General features: G+C 31.2%; 2 protein-coding genes and 1 long non-coding RNA gene across 6 annotated transcripts; all 3 read left to right on the plus strand.

Annotated features, from left to right (window-relative positions):
• Window positions 1–2,002: 2,002 nt before the first annotated feature.
• Window positions 2,003–4,456, plus strand: LOC149497787 (uncharacterized). Of its 2 annotated transcripts, XR_016319903.1 has the most exons (4): window positions 2,003–2,238; window positions 2,455–2,590; window positions 3,264–3,346; window positions 4,284–4,456. It is a non-coding gene; the product is annotated as an uncharacterized LOC149497787 (long non-coding RNA). The 2 variants fall into 2 exon arrangements; XR_016319904.1 differs by lacking the exon at window positions 3,264–3,346 and having other exon boundaries at window positions 2,008–2,238.
• A 3,539-nt stretch (window positions 4,457–7,995) lies between these two features.
• On the plus strand, window positions 7,996–9,474 carry LOC105636593 (citrate-binding protein). Its single transcript, XM_012219908.4, has 2 exons — window positions 7,996–8,318; window positions 8,907–9,474. The coding sequence occupies exons 1-2, from the start codon at window positions 8,046–8,048 to the stop codon at window positions 9,351–9,353; spliced, it is 720 nt and encodes a 239-aa protein (XP_012075298.1). The 5' UTR covers window positions 7,996–8,045; the 3' UTR covers window positions 9,354–9,474.
• Window positions 9,475–10,762: 1,288 nt separating this feature from the next.
• On the plus strand, window positions 10,763–19,261 carry LOC105636592 (Transducin/WD40 repeat-like superfamily protein). Of its 3 annotated transcripts, none has more exons than XM_012219904.3 (10): window positions 10,763–10,929; window positions 11,015–11,100; window positions 15,632–15,983; window positions 16,091–16,193; window positions 16,285–16,392; window positions 16,700–16,809; window positions 16,972–17,079; window positions 17,164–17,209; window positions 17,400–17,531; window positions 18,910–19,261. In XM_012219904.3, the coding sequence occupies exons 3-10, from the start codon at window positions 15,775–15,777 to the stop codon at window positions 18,991–18,993; spliced, it is 900 nt and encodes a 299-aa protein (XP_012075294.1). In that variant the 5' UTR covers window positions 10,763–10,929; window positions 11,015–11,100; window positions 15,632–15,774; the 3' UTR covers window positions 18,994–19,261. The 3 variants fall into 3 exon arrangements, with proteins under 3 accessions (XP_012075294.1, XP_012075295.1, XP_020535935.1); XM_012219905.4 differs by having other exon boundaries at window positions 15,637–15,983; XM_020680276.3 differs by having other exon boundaries at window positions 15,725–15,983.
• The last annotated feature ends 424 nt before the right edge of the window (window positions 19,262–19,685 follow it).

Below are 19,685 nucleotides of genomic sequence, written 5' to 3' on the forward strand. Positions count from 1 at the left end.
AAATTTAAACATTCAGGTAGTTTATCAGATCATAAAGAAAATTATTCAGCTCTAGGGGACGTTTTAGAGTTAAAAGATATGTTAATAAAAGATATTTTAAACATGTAGCAATTAAGTTCTCTGGGCTCTTCGATAAATAATAAAATTAATAAATTTAAATCCTTACAGAAAAGAGAACAAAAGAATTTAGTGAAGTGAATCATAAGGTAATTGATAAAAATGTTAACAGGTCAGCAAAAGGGGGAAAGACCTGAACTCAGTCGAGGTCTAGATAATAACACCAGGTGGCAATGTGCTAACCTGAGAAACTAGAGTTGATAAGATTAAATGGATAAATTTAAGGAAATTATAAATACCTTTCTAGACATAAATAAGAAAAGATGAGATAGATAAAGTGATACTATATTTTAAAACTTGGATGGAAAATTAAACAAATAGCTTATGTATTATAAATATGAATTAGGGTCTTGCTATTAGTTCATAATTAATGTATAAACTGAACATTCACATGGAAATGAATAAATTATTTAGTTGACGCGGAGTTGGGTGAAAGAAATTGAGTTAGTGATGTCTACTTGGTGTGATGTCGGGATGGTAAGGTAACATAAAGTCGGGATTTAAGAAATTTCATTTAAAACTTTTATATATTGATAGGTATTAGGTAAAAGGTAAATAGTTGGGGCAAGTAATAAATGCTAGGTTGAAATATTGTTAATGAGATAAATGGGATAAATTACAATTAATGGAAAAAAAAAATTATAAGAAGAATAAAACTTGTATAAAAAGAATTGATAGAGTGAGCTCGAATCACCCTGCGATATTATAAACAATGGGAATTACAAGATAATTTTTCTTAAAATTTTGGATTATAGTAATAGTTTTTCAACTCTGATTAAGAAAAGATTTAGTCATAATACATGTAAATTAAATAAATCAAGTTTTATGATAAATAAATTAAATTCCAAATTGTTTTGCTTTTTGTAAATTATATATTTGGATTTCGTAAAGGAATGTGAAATAAAATTTAATTTTCACATGAAATTAAATCTATCTTGGGGAAAAATATATATATTTTATTGTAAAACTCGATTAACGGTAAGACTTTTATTTAAAGAAAGATTTTCTAAAGATTTCATTAGCTGACTGATGATAGCAACGGGAAGATCAGAGCAATAAACTTAAGTCTCTTATACAAAGTTTCTTGTAAGCCTTGGGTATGTAGTGCTAAACAGTGGAACGAAACGTCGCCTTAAATAAGATAATTGGAAATAGAAGTACAATCAAAATACCCCACTCACTTCGTTTCCTCAATCTGTATTTTCGCTCTTGAGCTGTCTCTTTGGTTCTGGAAACAATTTCTTATGACCTTAAAATTCCCCATGCATCCATTCTTAGGCTTTCCCACTAGATTCAATTCGAGGACGAATTGTCTTAAGGGGGGGAGATTATAATACCCCGAATTTTTATTTTCAAAACTTTTGAATTTTCATTAAATCAAAAATCCAGATTTATGATAATATGGGCTGTTAAGACCGAGTAATTCTAATTGAGCCCAAAGTTTTATGAATTGGGCCCAAGCCCAAAAACATATGATTTAGAATTTTCGTTTGGGTAATACTTAAAATTTCGATGAAAATAAAATGGAACACTAATTGTTAATCGATTAAAAAAATGTGTCTATATATATGTAACTACTATGTAAATTAATCAGCCTAAAATTAAATATCTTTATTATTAATATTTTATGAATAAATTGAGAAAATATTACGAAACTGAACAAAATAATCAAATAAATTGAACCAGACCCAAAAATCAAATTAATTTTTCGAAAACCAGATAAAAATCCATAAATCAATTGAAAAACCAAGCTAAAACCATGATTTAAACCAAACCAGACTCGAATCGACCCAAACCCCATCCACCAATTAGAAAATTCTAGGAAAAAAAAAAAAAAAAAAAAAAAAAAAGAGAAACGAGAAGAGAGACTCGGTGGTCTCTCTCTCGCTCTTCTCTCTCAACAACCCCCCCTCCCTTTTTCTTCTCGTTCTCCGACCACTGGCCGCCAAATCCGACAAATAGATACTCTAAAAATATCTACTCGTCGCAAGGAATTTGATTTAAAGTTTGGTTTGCGCGATTTGAGCCCGGATTGAGAGAAATCTCAACCGAAACATTTAGCACCGTTGCAACAACTTCTCCGGCGATTTCCCATCGTTTTCGATGACTTGAGGCGTCGAGGTAGGTGTTGATCGACTCCTCTCTTCTTCCTCTTTCATTTGGTGGCCTCCTCGTCGACTGTAATAGCCGGAATCGAAAAACCCAAAATGGGTTTCACCAAACCTTTCCGGTCAATTTCCGGCCAAATAGTTCATACCCACCTTGATTTGAATACATATTAGTGATCCTCTCATCGAAACGAATAAAATGATATATTGTTTGTTAATTTTGGTGAAGATTTGAATTTTCCGGCCACCGTGCACGGCGGCGGCGGCGTTCCAACGACCGGCCGGCGAGGCTCCGGCGAGGACTTCAAAGGCAGAATGTTCTCCTCTTCGCGCGGATCACGGAAATCAAATTCGATTTTCGATCGGTACACTCTAAAGCTTAATTTGCAATTTTTGAATAAATCCCGAGATAATTAATTAATGAATTTAATTAAGTAGTTAAATAAATTAAATTAGATATTGTTAAATATATTTCAATGAATATTAATTATAACTATAAGGTTGATGCTGAAATATAAATTCCTAGCTAATAATAAATTTTAGGAATTTTATTAACAAATAAATAGTCATAGAACAATTAATTATAGTGGACTGTGTGAATTGAATGGACGGATGAATAATGGTTATGGCGGATGGGATTAGTTAAATGTGAATTGCCCGATGGATGGGCTATGTGTTGACATGTGGCTTATATAAAAATTTGGATAGTCCAGTTTATAGAGGAAATGCTGCCGAATTTTTAATAACACTTAATGAAGAATTAAATTAGTTATATTTTTAATAAGTAGTAACGACTAAAACTTTAGGTATTATGATCATTATCAGCATTAGGAATATCATTATTATTATTATAACTAGAAATTTTATCTAAAGGCTATAAATTAGAATAAATAAATAAATAGGGAAACTATATATATAGAAAAATATACAGTTTAGTTTGATATGTGAGTAAAATGAATAGTAACCAAAACTAATAATTAAGGTAATAGTACGTTTCTTGAATTAGACCTCTAATGTAGAATTTTCTTATTATGTTAGATGTTTATAAGTTCCGAAAGGTGGAGACAAATGCTGGAAGCGTGCAATAATAAAGATAGTCCTTTAAAGGACAATAAAGAACTGTGAGTAGTGTTAGATAACTAGTATCATCCACCTGCATTCATGCATTCACGGCTAAATGTTATCATGCATTATTTTGTTGAATTGCCATATCGTGCTGCACTATTTGTATTGCTTGATTAGCTGTGATGTGATATTACTGTGCCTTGTTTGTGTGGAATTGGGATGAAGTGGGTCACCATGGGTTTGTGAGACTGTTTCTGTTATATGGATCCTGATTCTGATTTCTGTTAGCCGGGTAAATGGGAGATCGGCGCCCCCGTGTGCACCTACTGTTCTGATCTGTATGATATGGAAAACCACGGGTTGGTCTCTTTGGGCGCACCTGATAATCTAGATCTGATCGCAGCCCGCAGGGTTGCCTCCTGTTGGTATAAAAAAAAAAAGAAGAAGAAGAAGAGATTATACTGAAATCACAGGTTGGCTTCTTTATTGGGCGCACCTGATAATCTAGATTTGATCGCAGCCCGCAGGGTGGCCTCCTGTTGTGAGCGCCTGATGATCTAGATTTGATGGAGACGACCGGGTTGCCTCCTGTTGATAAAAAATAATAATAATAATAATAAAAAATAACAAAAAAAAAAAGAGAGAAAGACTGGAAAAATAATGAGAGGACTAGTTGTGTGAGGATTGAACCGGTCGGCCAGAATAGGGGATTGGCTCCCTGGTGCACACGTGAGAGGATGAGCCATGTGGGAGGACGGCTCATCGGGGTTCGGTGACTCCACTGACTAATTTCCACGTGATGTGATTATATGAAGGTGATAATACTTGTGATTGCTGTTGTATTGCCATTTGTGTGACAAACTGCATGATCTTATAATTAAACGGTAACCGGATAAAAATATTTTAGCATCTGTGTGATTGTGTGGGGTGAGAGGGTTATCTAACCCTACTCATTGAGTTTGGCGCTCACCCCTGCCTACTATTTTTTTTCAGGTAATAGAAAGAAAGGAAAGCCCTATGGAGTTGAGACACTTATTGTAGAAGACTGTTAATGATAGAAATAACGATGTTAAATATAAAGGTAGAGTTCCGCAATTGTATTCCAGTTGGGTTGTAAATAAATAATAAAAGTCCATATTAAATATATGAACTGTATTTTAGATGCATATGTATAATAAGTAAATGGGTCTGAATCCATAATTATGAATAGAATGTGAGATTTAAATAAATTAGGCTTACTACGGGCTTCGGGGGCCTTAAGCCCACCCAGATCCTAGTGCCGGTCCGGCCCACGGAAATGGGTCGTGACATGACGATACTATGAAATTAATCTAATAAATCAAGAATTGCTCTACGTAGGCATAATATAAAATATAATTTTGATCTTTATATCATTTACTTTGTCTGATGAATTTAAGCTGAAATTTTATCAATAGTATGTAATTTTTTGGACTCCATCTGTTTTACACAAAATCTAAAAATAAATTGCTGAAAATTCTCAGCTCATCAATGTGCAAACAACAATATCAGTAATGGAAAATCCTTTCTTAAGTTTACAGATAGATATAAATGAGACTAAATTCAAAATTTCAAAATCCTATATATTTGTTTAAAATATATTTGAAAAAAATTAAAATCCAAAAGGTATAACTATCTTTATATTTATATATATATATATAATTATAATAAAAAAATACATCCAATTAAATCATAAAAAATTAAATTAAATTGATAAATTTCAAAAAAAAAAAAAGTAGAATAAATAAAATACTGGATAACAACAAAGCTCTTAAATTTTCTCTTTATTTCAATTTCAATATATAAAAGCTGAAAATAAAAATAATAGCAAATATGTCTAACTAACCATTTTTTTTATTAATTCAAATTTTTATATTCTTTTTTTTCAAAAATATTTCTTTAGAATTGTAAACTTTCCTATAGTCAAATACTATAATTTCGTAATTGTATTGTTTTTGTTAAATTAGAATTATAAAAAATTTTAAATACTATAATGTGTAAATAATCCAAATAACTCTAAATCAAAGATAAAGAATATATTTAAAAATTTTATTTTAATTTGTATTTAACTAATAGACTCTAATAGTAAATTATTTTATCATATTTTAAACATAATAAATTAAAAAATTTAAGTTTCATTTTCAATGCTTGATTTAAAGTGTTTAATTTATCTCACAGAAAAAAATATCATGTGAGGATCTGTAATTAAGAACATTAAAATCTATTAATTATAAAAATCATTGGACAATAATATTGCAAGGTCAAATAGAGAATATTTCAATTAAGGTTTTCAATTTACCTCATAAAAAATAATATCACGTGAGAATCTGTAGTTAAGAATTTCAAAATCTATTAATTATAAAAATTATTGGACAATAATACTGAAAGATCAAATAAAAAAGTTATAAAAATACATATTTTCTTGAATTAAAATACATAAAAAAATATAAGTAAAATGATATTTAAAAGGATAAAGAAATCTATTTTATCAACTTAAAAGACATAAAAAAATATAACTAAAAAAGGATCTTCAAAAAGATAAATGAATCTATTTTCTCCAGCTAGAATGCATTAGAAATCAAATTAAAAGGATATTTTAAGAATTTTACATTAAGCTAATGCTAGCATCGGGAATCTCATTATTCCTCTTCCTATCCCTACCTTTACATGCAGTATAGATAAGAATGAAAAATTTAAGAACATTTCAATAGGTTTGGGAATTAAATAATTATATATTTTTTATTCAAATCAATCATTATTATCACTGTTGAAAATTTGTAATTTCTAAATTACAGGGTTTATAATTAGAACTATAGTATTGAAGAATATGTGTTTTAGGTGAATTTGTCATATAATTTTTTAGGCCATTGTTTTTATTTAATATATTTATTAATTTCAATTTTGCCTACCCTGATTATATTTTGTGCCTTTGCCCCTGCTCTAAATAGAACCAAACTAAACAATAAATATTCCTCAGCGGTGACAGCAAATTTAAATTCATCAGAGACAATATAATATATTATAAAGCCCAGTAAAAATAACACAGCCCACTAGAGAAAGAATATCCGGAGAGAATACAAATTTAAATTCATCACTCTCTATCCATAATGATTGGTGTCCAACATGTGAAACAGACAAGTCAAAAAATGTAGCCGGGGAATCCGCTGTTTCGGCTACCACAAATAGTGTACTCCATTGCTCAGACGGAAAGTTAAATACATTTAATTTATCACGCTTGCTGACTTTTGATTTGAATATCCGATTAAAAATTCATTTAAAAAATTCTTTTCATGTCCCTTTTTTTTTTAATGTCCCTTAAATCTTAATTTCTTCTAATTTAAGATTTTTTTTCTTAAAATATGACTTTATTTTTTTTCTTTTTTTAAAAATATTTTGATTTTAAGTAAAATATACTTATTAAGTTCATTTTCAGCTCAATAGGATTACATCATCACTAGTTGATTTTCAGCTCATTGTCAGTTTTCGAGTCGATTTCAAAAATTCCAGTTTCAAAAATTCCAGAACTGCGGCCACCCTATATATTGCATCCTCAATGTTTACTTTAGTCTATCAAACACTTTAACTTATTAAATTATACGATAAAACACTGCAACTTGAAAAACTATTTTATTAAACAGTTGAACTTATAAAATTAGATCAATTAAATACCTATTATTAGTTGAAAAATATAAAAATTATTACCCCAAAAGAAAGCTAATTATACATCAAATTAATTTTTTGCACATAAAATTTTACGATCCTAAAAACTATTGTCATTAGTTGGAGAAATATGTAATATTATTAAAATTTGCAAGTTCAAGTATATGATAAATCATTCACAGTATTCAGGATATCACATTGTTAAATTTATAAAGTTCATAAGTGAATTTATGTATTCGATTTAAAAAATTTACAGTGACACCATATTTCATACAATGCTACTATTTGGTGACCTATTACTGCTCAAAATTAAGTTTTTCTCTTCTTTAGTCGTAATTAAAACATACTAATTCAAATAGGTAAAAGTTAAATATATAATTCAATATGAACAGAAACAAAATCTAAATCTTTAAATTTTAAAATTTTAACGTTATCCATTTGAATTAAGCCTACTGTACTATTTTTTATTCACTTATAAAGTTAACAATTAGTGGGTAATCATGTATTATTGTCATAGAACATTCGATAGAATAAGATTAATCACTAATGATAGCTCAAGATCGACTATAATTATTAAATCTTCTATTTATTATTTATTTATCTTTGAGAAAATGTCATCTTTTAATAAAAGTTAGTCAATTAGTTATTAATTTATCATCAAATGGTTAAGCCTTATTGAACTTTGTAGTGGCCATTAGGGTGGCCACCAACCCACTATATGTGTAACTCTTCCTTTGTAAACACTATTGGGCGTGTGATTACCACTAGAAAGCTAGCTAGTGGCTGCAAATTAGCACATACATACTTTCCATTTCCCATAATCTTCAATTCTTTCTTTTCCCTTCCCTTTATACACTTTCCCATCAAAGAAAATACTTTACTTACAAGGCTACAAGTAATCAAATATTACAATATGACAAAACAGAACCCACTAAAAAAAATTTAGAAAACTACCATTAAAGCCTAGAAAATTTATAGCCATGAATTTTCTTCCTTCAAAAACTATATAAAAAGCACCTAACAAACACATTTTCTACTCATTAATTAGTTCATTAGTTCTCTGAGTTAAGGAAAGAGATGACCACTCTTCGTTACATCTCCACTTCACTGCATATTGGTTTTCTTGTACTCATCCTTCATTGCATGGTTGGTTCTTGTCTGGATCCAACTCAAGGGTTTACAGAACTTCCCTTTAACCACTCCTTTTATTATATCCAAAAGCCATATGACTTGAAAGTCAGTGATCGGTATAGCTTTGAGGATGGAATCCATAAGTTTTGGGTCTATTCCACTGACAAGCCTTTGGCTAGAAGTAGTCCCACAAGGCCTCGTTCAGAGATTATTGTCAATGTAAACAACCTCTAAACCCTATTTTCTTTTGCTTGTTATCAACTAATTACTTTTAATTAATCATGCACGTTTTATACTGTATTAAACCTTATGGATTTATATAGACGAGAGTTCATTAGTGGGTGAATATTTTTGTTTGAAGCCAATCGATTTTATGCAAGATAAGTTTCGACATTCACCCATTTATAAACTTATTGTTGTGATCCATACGAGCATATAAACTTCAATAAAAAAAATACTTTCCAATCCTCGAAAAGTTTTTAAAATTAAACGTTCAGCTCTCAAATCGGATAAATTTGCAAATAAATTAATCATGCCCCCAAAATCTTAATATATTTTACTTTCAAACCCTATAGTTTAATTAACTTTCACTATATGTGTTTTGGCACAGTTTCAAAATTAAAAATTCAATGACCTTAACATGTAAGATACTTTGTAGATCAGTTAATAATAACGTTTTTCAGTACCATCTGCAGCATTTCAATTTTTTTTTTTTCATTTGTATCATTATAAAATTTGGCCTCCCCAAAGAAATATTAAATTCTGATTCCACCCCTAATACCATTTTTTTGAATATTTGTTTAACAGGGATATAATTATACTTCTGGTGTTTGGCAATTCGAAGGACAAGCATACGTACCAAATGGAACATCTGGTGTATGTATATTCCAAGTGTTTGGAGCTAGCCCTAACGCCACAATTACCACAACCCTAATGCTCAGAGTCTACAATGGCTCTCTAACATATTACACTGATCCAGTTCTTACTCCTGAAATTTACGACAGATGGTTTCAAGTAAATGTAATTCATGATATGGATGCTTCAAAAACTATGGCCTTCATCGATGGAGTCCTATCATATGAAGGAGTTGGGCGTGGAGGAGCTTTCCATTTCTTCAAATTTGGAGTCTATGCTCAAAAGAACGATTCCAATTACATGGAGTCTCGTTGGAAAGGAATCAGGATTTTCAGAAAATTTCCTGTTGCTCAGTCTCAAAAGAAGCTTCCCTGTCATAAAAAAAAAAGATTAGGATAGGGAGGTTGTGCCAAAAATAAAAAAATAAAATTTAGGTGGGGTTAAAAAAAAAACTCCATATTTAGAAGAATGGCAGTAATATCATCAAATATATATAATAAAAAATTATAATTTGCCACAATATGAACTATCCATGGAATTGTTTGTGGAAAATTTATTAATTACTCAATCTATTGTTCTTATAGATATAATTTGATAGTAATTATGTGTCACAATTCATGTATCCTAAAACGGATTTATTTTAAAAATTTAGTAATAGTACCAAACGATGATGATAATATACAAAATCCATATCCCATTATAAAAAATAAGTTCAAACTCTAAGCCGGATTAAGCTGTATTTATAATTAATGAGTGTGGATACCAATGGTTTACATAAAAAACAAAAACAATCCCAAATATATAGATTTGCCCTTCAACTTTTAAAAAATAATCCTAGTTACAAGCTGCTGCTGATTTCTCTGCAAATTGACCAAGTTACCCAAGCAAAACATGCCAAACCAACAGGGAGATTTTTGAACAATGCACAGAAGAGAAAATATACAGACCTAAAGATCCCGTAAACAACAACGCAAGATTGAAGTTTTTTTCGAGATAAGAAGAGAAAAACAAGAAAAATTGGATAAAATATCGTAGCTTTAGCTGTAAAAATAAAATCTAAGTAAGAAAGAGCTACTCCGTATTTATACGTAAAATATTTATAATTTTAAATCTAACTATTGTTTCATTTCATGTATTCAGTTTTTAACTTGTGTCTATCCACATAATTTGGTTTAACTTTATTTTTATTATAATTATTATAATTATTTATTTTTAGTAGAAAATTCTTATTTTCTATAAGAAAATCATAATTATTATTTTTATTATAATTGAATAATTATAATAAAATAAAATTATATATATTTATTTTAGAAATTACTATGATCGTTTTCATTTTTTAATTTGTAAATATTTCTATACAATGTTTTAAAAAAAAAACATAGATACGAGTAGATACTGAGTAGCTAATTATCAATTACTTTATAATTTTATTTATATTTTATTAATTATTGTTTTCAGTTATTTTTTTAGAATTAAAATAATGATGATTATTATTCTTGATAATAATAAAAAATTATAAATTAAATAATGAGCAGCTAATATAAAAAGCAAAACGTAATGCAACTTCTTAAATAATTAGTTGTACAAAAAATTTTAAGGGGTAATTTTTTATATTTTTACATAGATAATAACAATATATATTTATTTATTTTTAGAATTAGATAAAAAAATAATTAATTGAAAACTATATTGTGTTTCAGTTTCTATAGGTTAGATTATTAAAAAAAAAAAAAGAAAAAATTAATACGCAGTATATTCATGTACCGGCAAATAATAACAACAAAACTCTCTCTCTTTCTTGTTCTGTTAAAAAAAAAAAAAAAAAAAAAAAAAAAAGAAAGAAAACTCTCTTGTTCCCTCCCCTTTCCTGCCCTGTCAATCGCCTTTCTACTCAGCTCTCTCTCTCCCTCTCTTATCTTTCTCTCTGTTCCGTTTGTGGAGAAACGCCGTTGAAGTTTAGGCGTGGTTACAAATTGTGAGTTCGTCATTTCAATTACAGTTCTCTCTGATTTTCCAATTCACTTCTGATATCTGATTTCTATATACGTTTTCTAATTTAGTATCAGAGTATCTCAATTTCTTTGGTGGAGTTACAAATTGTAAGGATTTTTATTTCCTGTTAAAGGATTGTGGAACCCTTCTCCAGGTATTTCTTTTTTGTCCCCGAAATTGAATTCTCTTTCTGGATTAACAATTATTTGTAACATGTGATTCATATTGGATTAACCGTAGATATTATTGTTTTGTTTAAAGTCCAATCTTTCTTAAATCGGTCTTTGTATCTTGGCAATAAGCTTCTACTAGGTGTTATGAGTGATAGTAGATGTCTTCTTATGAGTGGAAATGAGAATCTATTACTCATGCAGTGCAGTAATGCAGTAATGGCAATGGAAGAAATCTAGGAAGTCACTTGGCAAATTATTACTAATACAGATTTATCCTTGCTTTGAAATTCTACATAGTTGATTAGATGTAGTTCTATTTCAGTGTGGATCATAGCTATTGCTATCGACTTTCTAAATTTTGTAATTTCTTCATGATATGTAGGCAGACTATGATTAGTAATATTTACTAAAAGGTCCTATTACAGAGGGGCTGTTGCTGTTTTTTTTTTTCTCTTCCTTTTTCTTTCAGAATTAATTGTTATTGAAAATTAATTCATTTTGTTTTCTTTGTACACTAATTTTCCAATGAATAATTGCTTCTTGATTATACTATTCACAATGAATTGATGGGCTTTACAATTTTAATCCTTAATTTTAATCTTCATGCTATATTGGTGTTGCTATCGTTTTATGGATACGAGTATAGCATTGAGTAACATATGCAATTCATGTAAATTCTTGCTATGGTTGTTATAATTGTAATACGAGTGTGAATTGTATTCAGTTGGTTTGAGTTTCTGGAATGGTTCAAGGATTATTGTTATCAAATGTTAGGAATTGAAGGATGCAAACTCGAATTTTTTTTAAGAGGTAAAAAAAAAAAATTGCAACTGTATCTTGAAAAGTTTGGAATTAATTTTTTTCAAATTTTAGAAAACTTGAATCAATTATATAACTTTTATTAGGGATGACCAAAACAAATTTATTACTAATTTTCTGCAACAATATGGGATAAAAGATTTTTGACAATCTTTGAGTTGCTACTTATTGAAATTATATGTTGATCTGCTTGATCAAATTGCTAAAGCTTAAGTAATAATGCATATGTTCCTATATGTACACTAAACTTAATTGATATGAAGTGTTTAACAATCAATCTTCTTCCGCTCGTTAATTCCTAGTAGTATAGTCGAACGTTTACCTTATATTATAAGAGAAAAAAATTTATATTAAAAATTTTAAATGTCGATAGCCCCTCTAAAATTTTGTGATTAAAAGAAATAACAAAAGAAATGAGCATTTTTTTTGAGCTTGCAGTAACCTACCAATAGATTTGATTCTCAGTTGTTGTTGACTGTCTAAGTAGTTTCTGATTAGAGATTTTTTCTGTTTTAAAGCTCTTGAGGCAAGTATTTGGGTATATATTTAATCATGTTGTTGTTTGGTACTAATATGAATATTAATAAAAGATCAATTGATTGACTAGAATCAACCAGCATTTGATCATGATTATGCAGCATGCTTAGTGTTAGAATATATTAGAATTTTGTAATTATTAGAATATATTAGGCTGAGATTGTGCATATATTAGGTTGATATTCAGCCATAATTAGGAGATACTTAGGAGACTATTTTCCTTTTTAGGATTTATGCTTTGTACCATTTATACCCTAAACTAATATGAGGAATTCATCAAGTTGATTGCTTGTTTCAAATATCTCTTCTTCCTTCCTTTTCACATGGTATCAGAGCCTAAGAAGGGCTAATAATTTCTTCCTTTTCTTTTCTTCCCCATTCTTCTTACTGTTACTAAATCCACCTATTTCTGGAAAGACCTAGCTCTCATTGCCCCTCTAGATTGCTTCAGCAGCTACCAGCGACCTCAGAGACAGAATTCTGGCGCCGGAATCCTCACTGACGATCACCATGTGCCAGCCTAACGATTCGGACTGCAATCCACGTGCCGGTGCGTGAACCCAGTTTCTGACGACTTTTTCGACCGAACAAATTATCAGCAAGGTCGCCCTCTTCTAGCAATCAGTTCTACCACCTTCACACTTCTCAAATCATCTCCATTCTGTCAAGGCACAACCAGTACACTCAAACCTTTTTAGCCGGTAACTTATCTGACCGGAACACATACAACAACAGGATTAGCTTCATTATTTCTCACTTTGCAGCCTCGATATGCTAGAGAACAGTGAAACTCCCAACTTCAGGTCTTTTCAAACCTCTTTTCTCAACTTCTCCTACTATCACTACTGTTAAATTGAAGGTAGTAGTAACTATATCTCCTAGTCTGCTTCAGTAGAGTCATGGTTTCTGGAACATGGTTATGATGACCATTTAATTAAAAGTGTTGATAATATTATTGCTACTGATATAAGACAAACTGGAGTAAAATTGATGCACAACTATGTAATCTTTTATGGCATGCCCGTGATACTAAATTGCTTGCTCTTTTTCAATCCTGCAAAACTTGTTGTAAAGTATGGACTAAAGCTACTCGTTGTATACTAATGATATACAGCATATATACAAAGTTGTTTCCAATATTGTCCATTTACAGCAAAATCAACAACATATGGTAAGTTAACTTGGACAAGTAGAAACACTGTTAGATGAGTTCAATTCTGTTACGCCCTTCTCAAATAGTGTTACTACACAAGACCAACAGAGAAACAAGTTCTTCATGGTTTTGGCCTTAATAGGACTTCAATCTGATCTTAATTCTATTAGGGATAAAATATTAACAAGTTCAGAAATTCCTACTTTGGAAGATGTTTCTGCACGACTTCTTCGAATTTCTGTTACTCCAACAACTAATATTAAGACATTTGTGCTGGCTATACAACGACAAGATGGGCACAGTGGTTATCAGAAATGGAAAGGCAAAGGATCCAATTCACATTGTACTTACTGTGATAAGAGTGGTCATACACAAGAAACATTTGGAAACTGCATGGTAACCTATCACAGAATCAGTCTTCCAACACTGGCAAATCTGTTCTCCATCTGACTCAGATGGGTGGAGATGGACTTCTGCTATTACCCAACTGAGCATTTAATGCTATTACCTTAATTGGATCAGACTATAGTGGGTCATGATTATCCAACATGGTTGGAATCATGTTGACCAGCAATTTACAAAAGAAACAATCGCTGTTATACAGCATTGTTTCAAATCATTCTATCCAGCATTACCCTGATATATTGATGTTTATCATCTCTTTACAAGATAAATTACTTGGTGAATTTTTTTTTTTTATTTTAGCTTGAATTATTTTGCCTAATTTGGATCAATAATAGATGATGGCACATAATTCTTTCTTCTTTATTCTCTCTTTAAATCCCCCAAAATTTCTGTTTGCTTTTTAAGATAAGTAGCAAGTTTTAGTACCCTTTCTTTTTCCCTCTTTTTTACTTGGAGAGTTACTGGCATCTTTTCTTTACGTGTAGTTGCTTAGTTAAAGTTACAAGATGCTACAGGGCAATGCTTTCTTTTTCTTACTTCTGTTTTTCCACAAACAGAATTTTCTTTTGATCTTTGAAAGAATGAGACAAAATTAAAAAGGAGCTTAAATTTCATGCTTCCATACTTCTCCTCCATTTTAAAAAGCGTTGGAAAGGTTTGTGTTTCATGGTTAGCTGTTAGTATATAAAGCACTAATTCTATTTTTGAAAGTAAGCCTTTTTCTAAAAAAAAAAAAATTGACAATGAGAGATATTTTCAAGGTTTTTACTTTCCCTCATGTCACTATAAAGTTCTTTCTTCATTTTCTTTTTCTTTCTCTGATGCTAAATGAAAGCTCTTTTCTGTTAAAATATGAATACTTGTTCTAACTCAATTTCATGTTCTTAGTTTTGTTTGCTTAGCTACAGTTATTTTATTTTTGTATGTTCTATTTGTGAACAAAATATGGGTCAGACATGGGGTGCATTCAAGTTGAACAATCAGCTCTTATTTTGATTGGAGTCTTGTCGTGGTCCAGGAATGTTTTCTCTGTTGTGGTGCAGGAATGTCTTTTCCGTTGTTATTCTTACTTGTTAAATGTATTGTTCTGACAATGGAACTGGTAGACCCCTTTTAATAGATTGATAATGGATTTTCTAGATTCTGTGGATGTCATAATGTATTTTTCTGTTATGGTGCTATAACTACTGTTGTTAACTACAATAATTGGATTCGTAACTGATTTTCTTGATGCTGGATGGGTTGGCTTTTATTGCAGCTCTTGCTAGATATGACAGTATCCAATAGGAATTCAGAATATTTGTACTTATGTTTAGGAATGCAATGTGTTAGCCTTGATTGGTGGGGAAATGATTTGAGAGTTATTTGCAATTTTTTTGGCATTTATTCTTTTTCTTTTTCTTTATTGCATTGCATTCAGCTTTGAGTAAGAAGCAATTAAACTGAACTGGACCATTTCAGTTCAGTTGGAATGTCATAGCGTTGCTTTCTGCTTCCAAAAGTTTCTGTTTATTTGGTTTTCTTTGATTCTATTTTGTCTTGAGTCAAACCAATCAAATGCTCAGCCCTAAAGATGCACTGACCAATTGATTTTGTAGGCCAGTTGCACAAGTTCAAATCTAAAGGTGATAGTGGACCTAAAATAGCCCAAACGAACATGCCAATCTAATATGAACCTTACATTTCCTCAGCAGCCAGAATCCGCTCCCATCTGAAGAAGAATCTACACACAAAAACAGAGATGAGCTTATCAGATTTGCCAAAGAAGGAGGCTAACGTACTTAAAGGCCACGAAGGTGCAGTTTTAGCCGCTAGATTCAATGGAGACGGCAATTATTGCTTGAGCTGTGGCAAAGACCGCACTATTCGTTTATGGAATCCCCACCGTGGAATCCATATCAAGACCTACAAATCTCACGGCCGTGAAGTACGCGATGTTCATGTCACTTCGTAAGCTCTTTCTCCATTCCCATACCTTTAACTGATTTTTTTTTATTTGACAAAACTTTTAACTGAAATTCTTACATAATTAGAAAAGGAAAACCCTAATATTACAGTGACAATTCCAAGTTAATTTCTTGTGGTGGTGATCGGCAAATCTTTTATTGGGATGTGGCTTCTGGTCGTGTCATTCGAAAATTCCGTGGCCATGATAGTGAGGTATGGTATGTTTCTTTATACTAATAACTGGTTAATTATAATAGTTATATGTCATTACTTTGGTAAGTTTGTGTCTATTTTGGTTTTGTAGGTTAATGCTGTGAAGTTCAATGAGTATTCCTCTGCTGTAGTATCAGCTGGTTATGATCAGTCATTGCGTGCTTGGGATTGTAGATCCCACAGTACTGAGCCAATTCAGGTTTTTTCTCTTTTCAAGCGTTCTGAATTAGAATTTGTTTTTTTTTTTTCGAATTAGCAGTTATTCTTGAAAAGTTTATCGATTTGATATAAAAATGATTTGGAGTGTATTTGAAATAACACACTGGTCTTAATATTATTGGAAGTTCATTATGTTTAAACCTCAAAATTTTTATGATTTCATAAATGTTTAACAAATCCAAAGAGTAGATTTTGTTCAAATCCAAATTCATGAATTCAAATTCATGAATCCAAGCACTGCATGTAAAATGTTGATTTATATGCTCAAATTTTTAGTTGATGTGCAGATCATTGACACATTTACAGATAGTGTAATGTCTGTTTGCTTAACGAAAACTGAGATTATTGCCGGAAGTGTTGATGGTACTGTCAGAACATTTGATATCCGTATTGGTAGGTATGTAAGGCAGTGATGAAACACACACTTTTTTGGTTTTATCTAGTTGGAGTACTTCTAAAGAACGGGTTTTGAATTTTCATTTATGCTGTGTGAAAAGTCTGTCCAACATGGGGTTGTGTGCTTCTTCTAATAGCTTTTATGTTTTGCATTTTCATGTAGAGAAATAGTTGATGACTTGGGACAGCCTGTCAACTGTATTGCCATGTCAAATGACAGCAACTGTATATTAGCAAGTTGCTTGGATTCTACGTTGCGCCTTTTAGACAGGTAACATTCTTGTATTCATGTGAATGTTTAACATGGATCAGATTGTGGGGTTTTCTACTAATTTTTGCTAGTTAATTATGACAGATCAACAGGTGAACTCTTACAAGAATATAAAGGTCATACATGTAAGGTTAGTTCATTGATGCTTCATCTTGCTTTGTTACCTTGTCTGATGCCTGTTATTTAATTTGCTAATACATTGTTTATAGTGACAATTATCAGTTCAATGTTCCTATCTGGCTAAATTGTTTTGCTTGATCCTTTTAAGGTTTCCATTTTCATTGTCTATTTCTTATTTATTTTGGTTGACTCTCCATCAGTCGTACAAATTGGATTGCTGCCTTACCAACAATGATGCCCATGTGACTGGTGGATCTGAGGATGGCTATATTTACTTCTGGGATCTTGTGGATGCAACTGTGGTGTCAAGTTTTCGTGCTCATGCCTCAGTGGTACATGCATTTAGTTTTCTTGGTTGCTATATATGTATTTTACCATGTCATCTTTTAAGGGGCTACTAATCATGAATGTTGTTTCATTCAGTTCAACTTTCAAATACATTTTAGTTTGGTTAGCTTTTTCAACTTTTCTTTTGATGACAATTTATGTGGCCTCTTGAATTATTTGTCTTGAACTCTTGGTTTCACTCTTAGCGAACAATCAAGTATTTTGAATGTTACCGGACAGGCAACATTTACCCTGCAACTTGTGGCATAATTAATACCATGAGTAACTTTGCAACATCTTCTATTCCATTTATGAGTCCTGATCCAATCTTCCTTTACTTATTTTCACAGAGAGCTATTGTATTCTGAATCTTTTACTTCATTTTGTATGATAACTTTTTCTAAAATAGTGCACGTATGATCCTAGATGCTCATTTTTTTTGTCATAAAAGAGTTCAATATGTCCTGTCTGAGAAAGGGTGGAAAGTTTTACCTAAACTTAGTATTCCTGTACATATCTGTCAAGATTCGTATTCTAACTGATTTTGTTGACTGCATTGGATAGAATGCAAACATGGTCAATCTACAAATAATTCGATGATCATTAAACCTGATGATATAGGACTCATGCTAGTGCTTGGAGTTTGTTTTCCAGGATGGGATTTTTATTGCTGAAATCCTGTGCATGACAAAGTTCTAAGTCATATTTGCCTGCTTGGAATTTACTAATTCTATCTGGACTGGGTTTTAGGATCAGAATGTTGTCATTCTTCACTTAAAATCAGAAAGCTCTACTAAATTTTCAAAATCTGATATATTACACTGTTGCTACTTGCTAGCAAAGGAAGTTGAAATTTTCATTCAGAAGTGTTTAAAGCCTGCCTATCTAAAATTCTATATATAGAGAGAGCATGTGGAATTTGGGACCACAATCAACTTGGATTGTACATTATTATACCCCTCCTGTGAAGTGAGTCTTCTGCCTTCTAGTTTTAACTTCTAAGCTTCAGAGCTCCAAGTGGTCCCTTGTGCAGAACTGTTGCTACTGTCTTATAGAATACATTGTTTCTTCATCTTTATTTTGCTCCATATTAGTTAATTTGACTTGCACCACCCATTCTTATGCCTGTTCTCTGCTATTTAAATTCCTAAAAATGGAGATCTTAAAAATGGAGATTGATTGCCTCTTGACCTTACTCGTACTATCAATCCAATTTGATCTCGATCAACTACCATTTCTCTGTTATATGATGCATATCCCAAATAGAATTATGATCTTAAAGCACTGTATCTTGATTATTGGTTGATAGAGTTCATATCACTAGAAATCATTGTCTGGGAATTTGATGATAATTCAATTTCTCTTTATGGTTGTTTTTGGCAGGTAACAAGTGTGAGTTACCATCCGAAGGAAAACTGCATGATAACTGCCTCCGTAGATGGTACTATTCGAGTTTGGAAAACTTGAGAATAAAAGCAAACGAGCTATTTGAAAATGTCAACATGGGATTATAATAGAATCTCTGAAGGTGCAATCGAGCCAACCCTATCTGTTCTTAATGTTATGAGAAGTTCTTATTTTCCAGCAGCATGCAAATGTTGGCCAGCATTTTCATGGTCATTGAGAGTTTAATTCCAATGCATTTTCTGTGTATTTGATGCTGATTCTAAACTGCTCTGTTGACATCTCTGTAAAATTTCATTAAATTTATTTCAGGGATATGGTCATTGGATTCCTTTTTTTTTTTTTTTTTTTTTTTGAATTACCAAAATAAATATATGGTCATTTTATTCGTCTTTTGACTCTTTACTAGTTACCAATTGTTCGTCTTGTGTGTGTGTGTGTGTGTAATGGGGAAGGGTATGTCAAGTCTTGCATGAATTTACATTAGACTATATCTGAGTGCTGAAATGTAAGTAAGTTATTCAATTTGATGTTCTTATTGGAAAAAGTTTGCCATTTAAAAAAGGGTAAGGATGTTTATAGAGCAATCGATGATATCAAAGCATAATCTTATTTAGACTGGACTGTGAATGAGACAGACAACATGAGCTGCTTGGGCTTGACTCATAAAAACTCGTTCAGAGTTCATTTGATAAGTTTATTCGTTTGCTACACCAGCTAAACTTGAGCTCATCTTAGCTTGTGAGCTTCACCAC

This window comes from Jatropha curcas, chromosome 3 (genome assembly GCF_041381405.1).
Source record: "Jatropha curcas cultivar XTBG-Jc1 chromosome 3, XTBG_Jcur_1.0, whole genome shotgun sequence".
Lineage (NCBI taxonomy): Eukaryota > Viridiplantae > Streptophyta > Magnoliopsida > Malpighiales > Euphorbiaceae > Jatropha > Jatropha curcas.

Coding starts and splice junctions, on each gene's coding strand:
- LOC105636592 (XM_012219904.3), top strand. CDS start 15,775: ATGAGCTTATCAGATTTGCCAAAGAAGGAGGCTAACGTACTTAAAGGC. Junction 17,080..17,163: donor ACGTTGCGCCTTTTAGACAG/GTAACATTCTTG, acceptor TAATTATGACAG/ATCAACAGGTGAACTCTTAC. Junction 17,210..17,399: donor ATAAAGGTCATACATGTAAG/GTTAGTTCATTG, acceptor ACTCTCCATCAG/TCGTACAAATTGGATTGCTG.
- LOC105636593 (XM_012219908.4), top strand. CDS start 8,046: ATGACCACTCTTCGTTACATCTCCACTTCACTGCATATTGGTTTTCTT. Junction 8,319..8,906: donor GTTCAGAGATTATTGTCAAT/GTAAACAACCTC, acceptor TTTGTTTAACAG/GGATATAATTATACTTCTGG.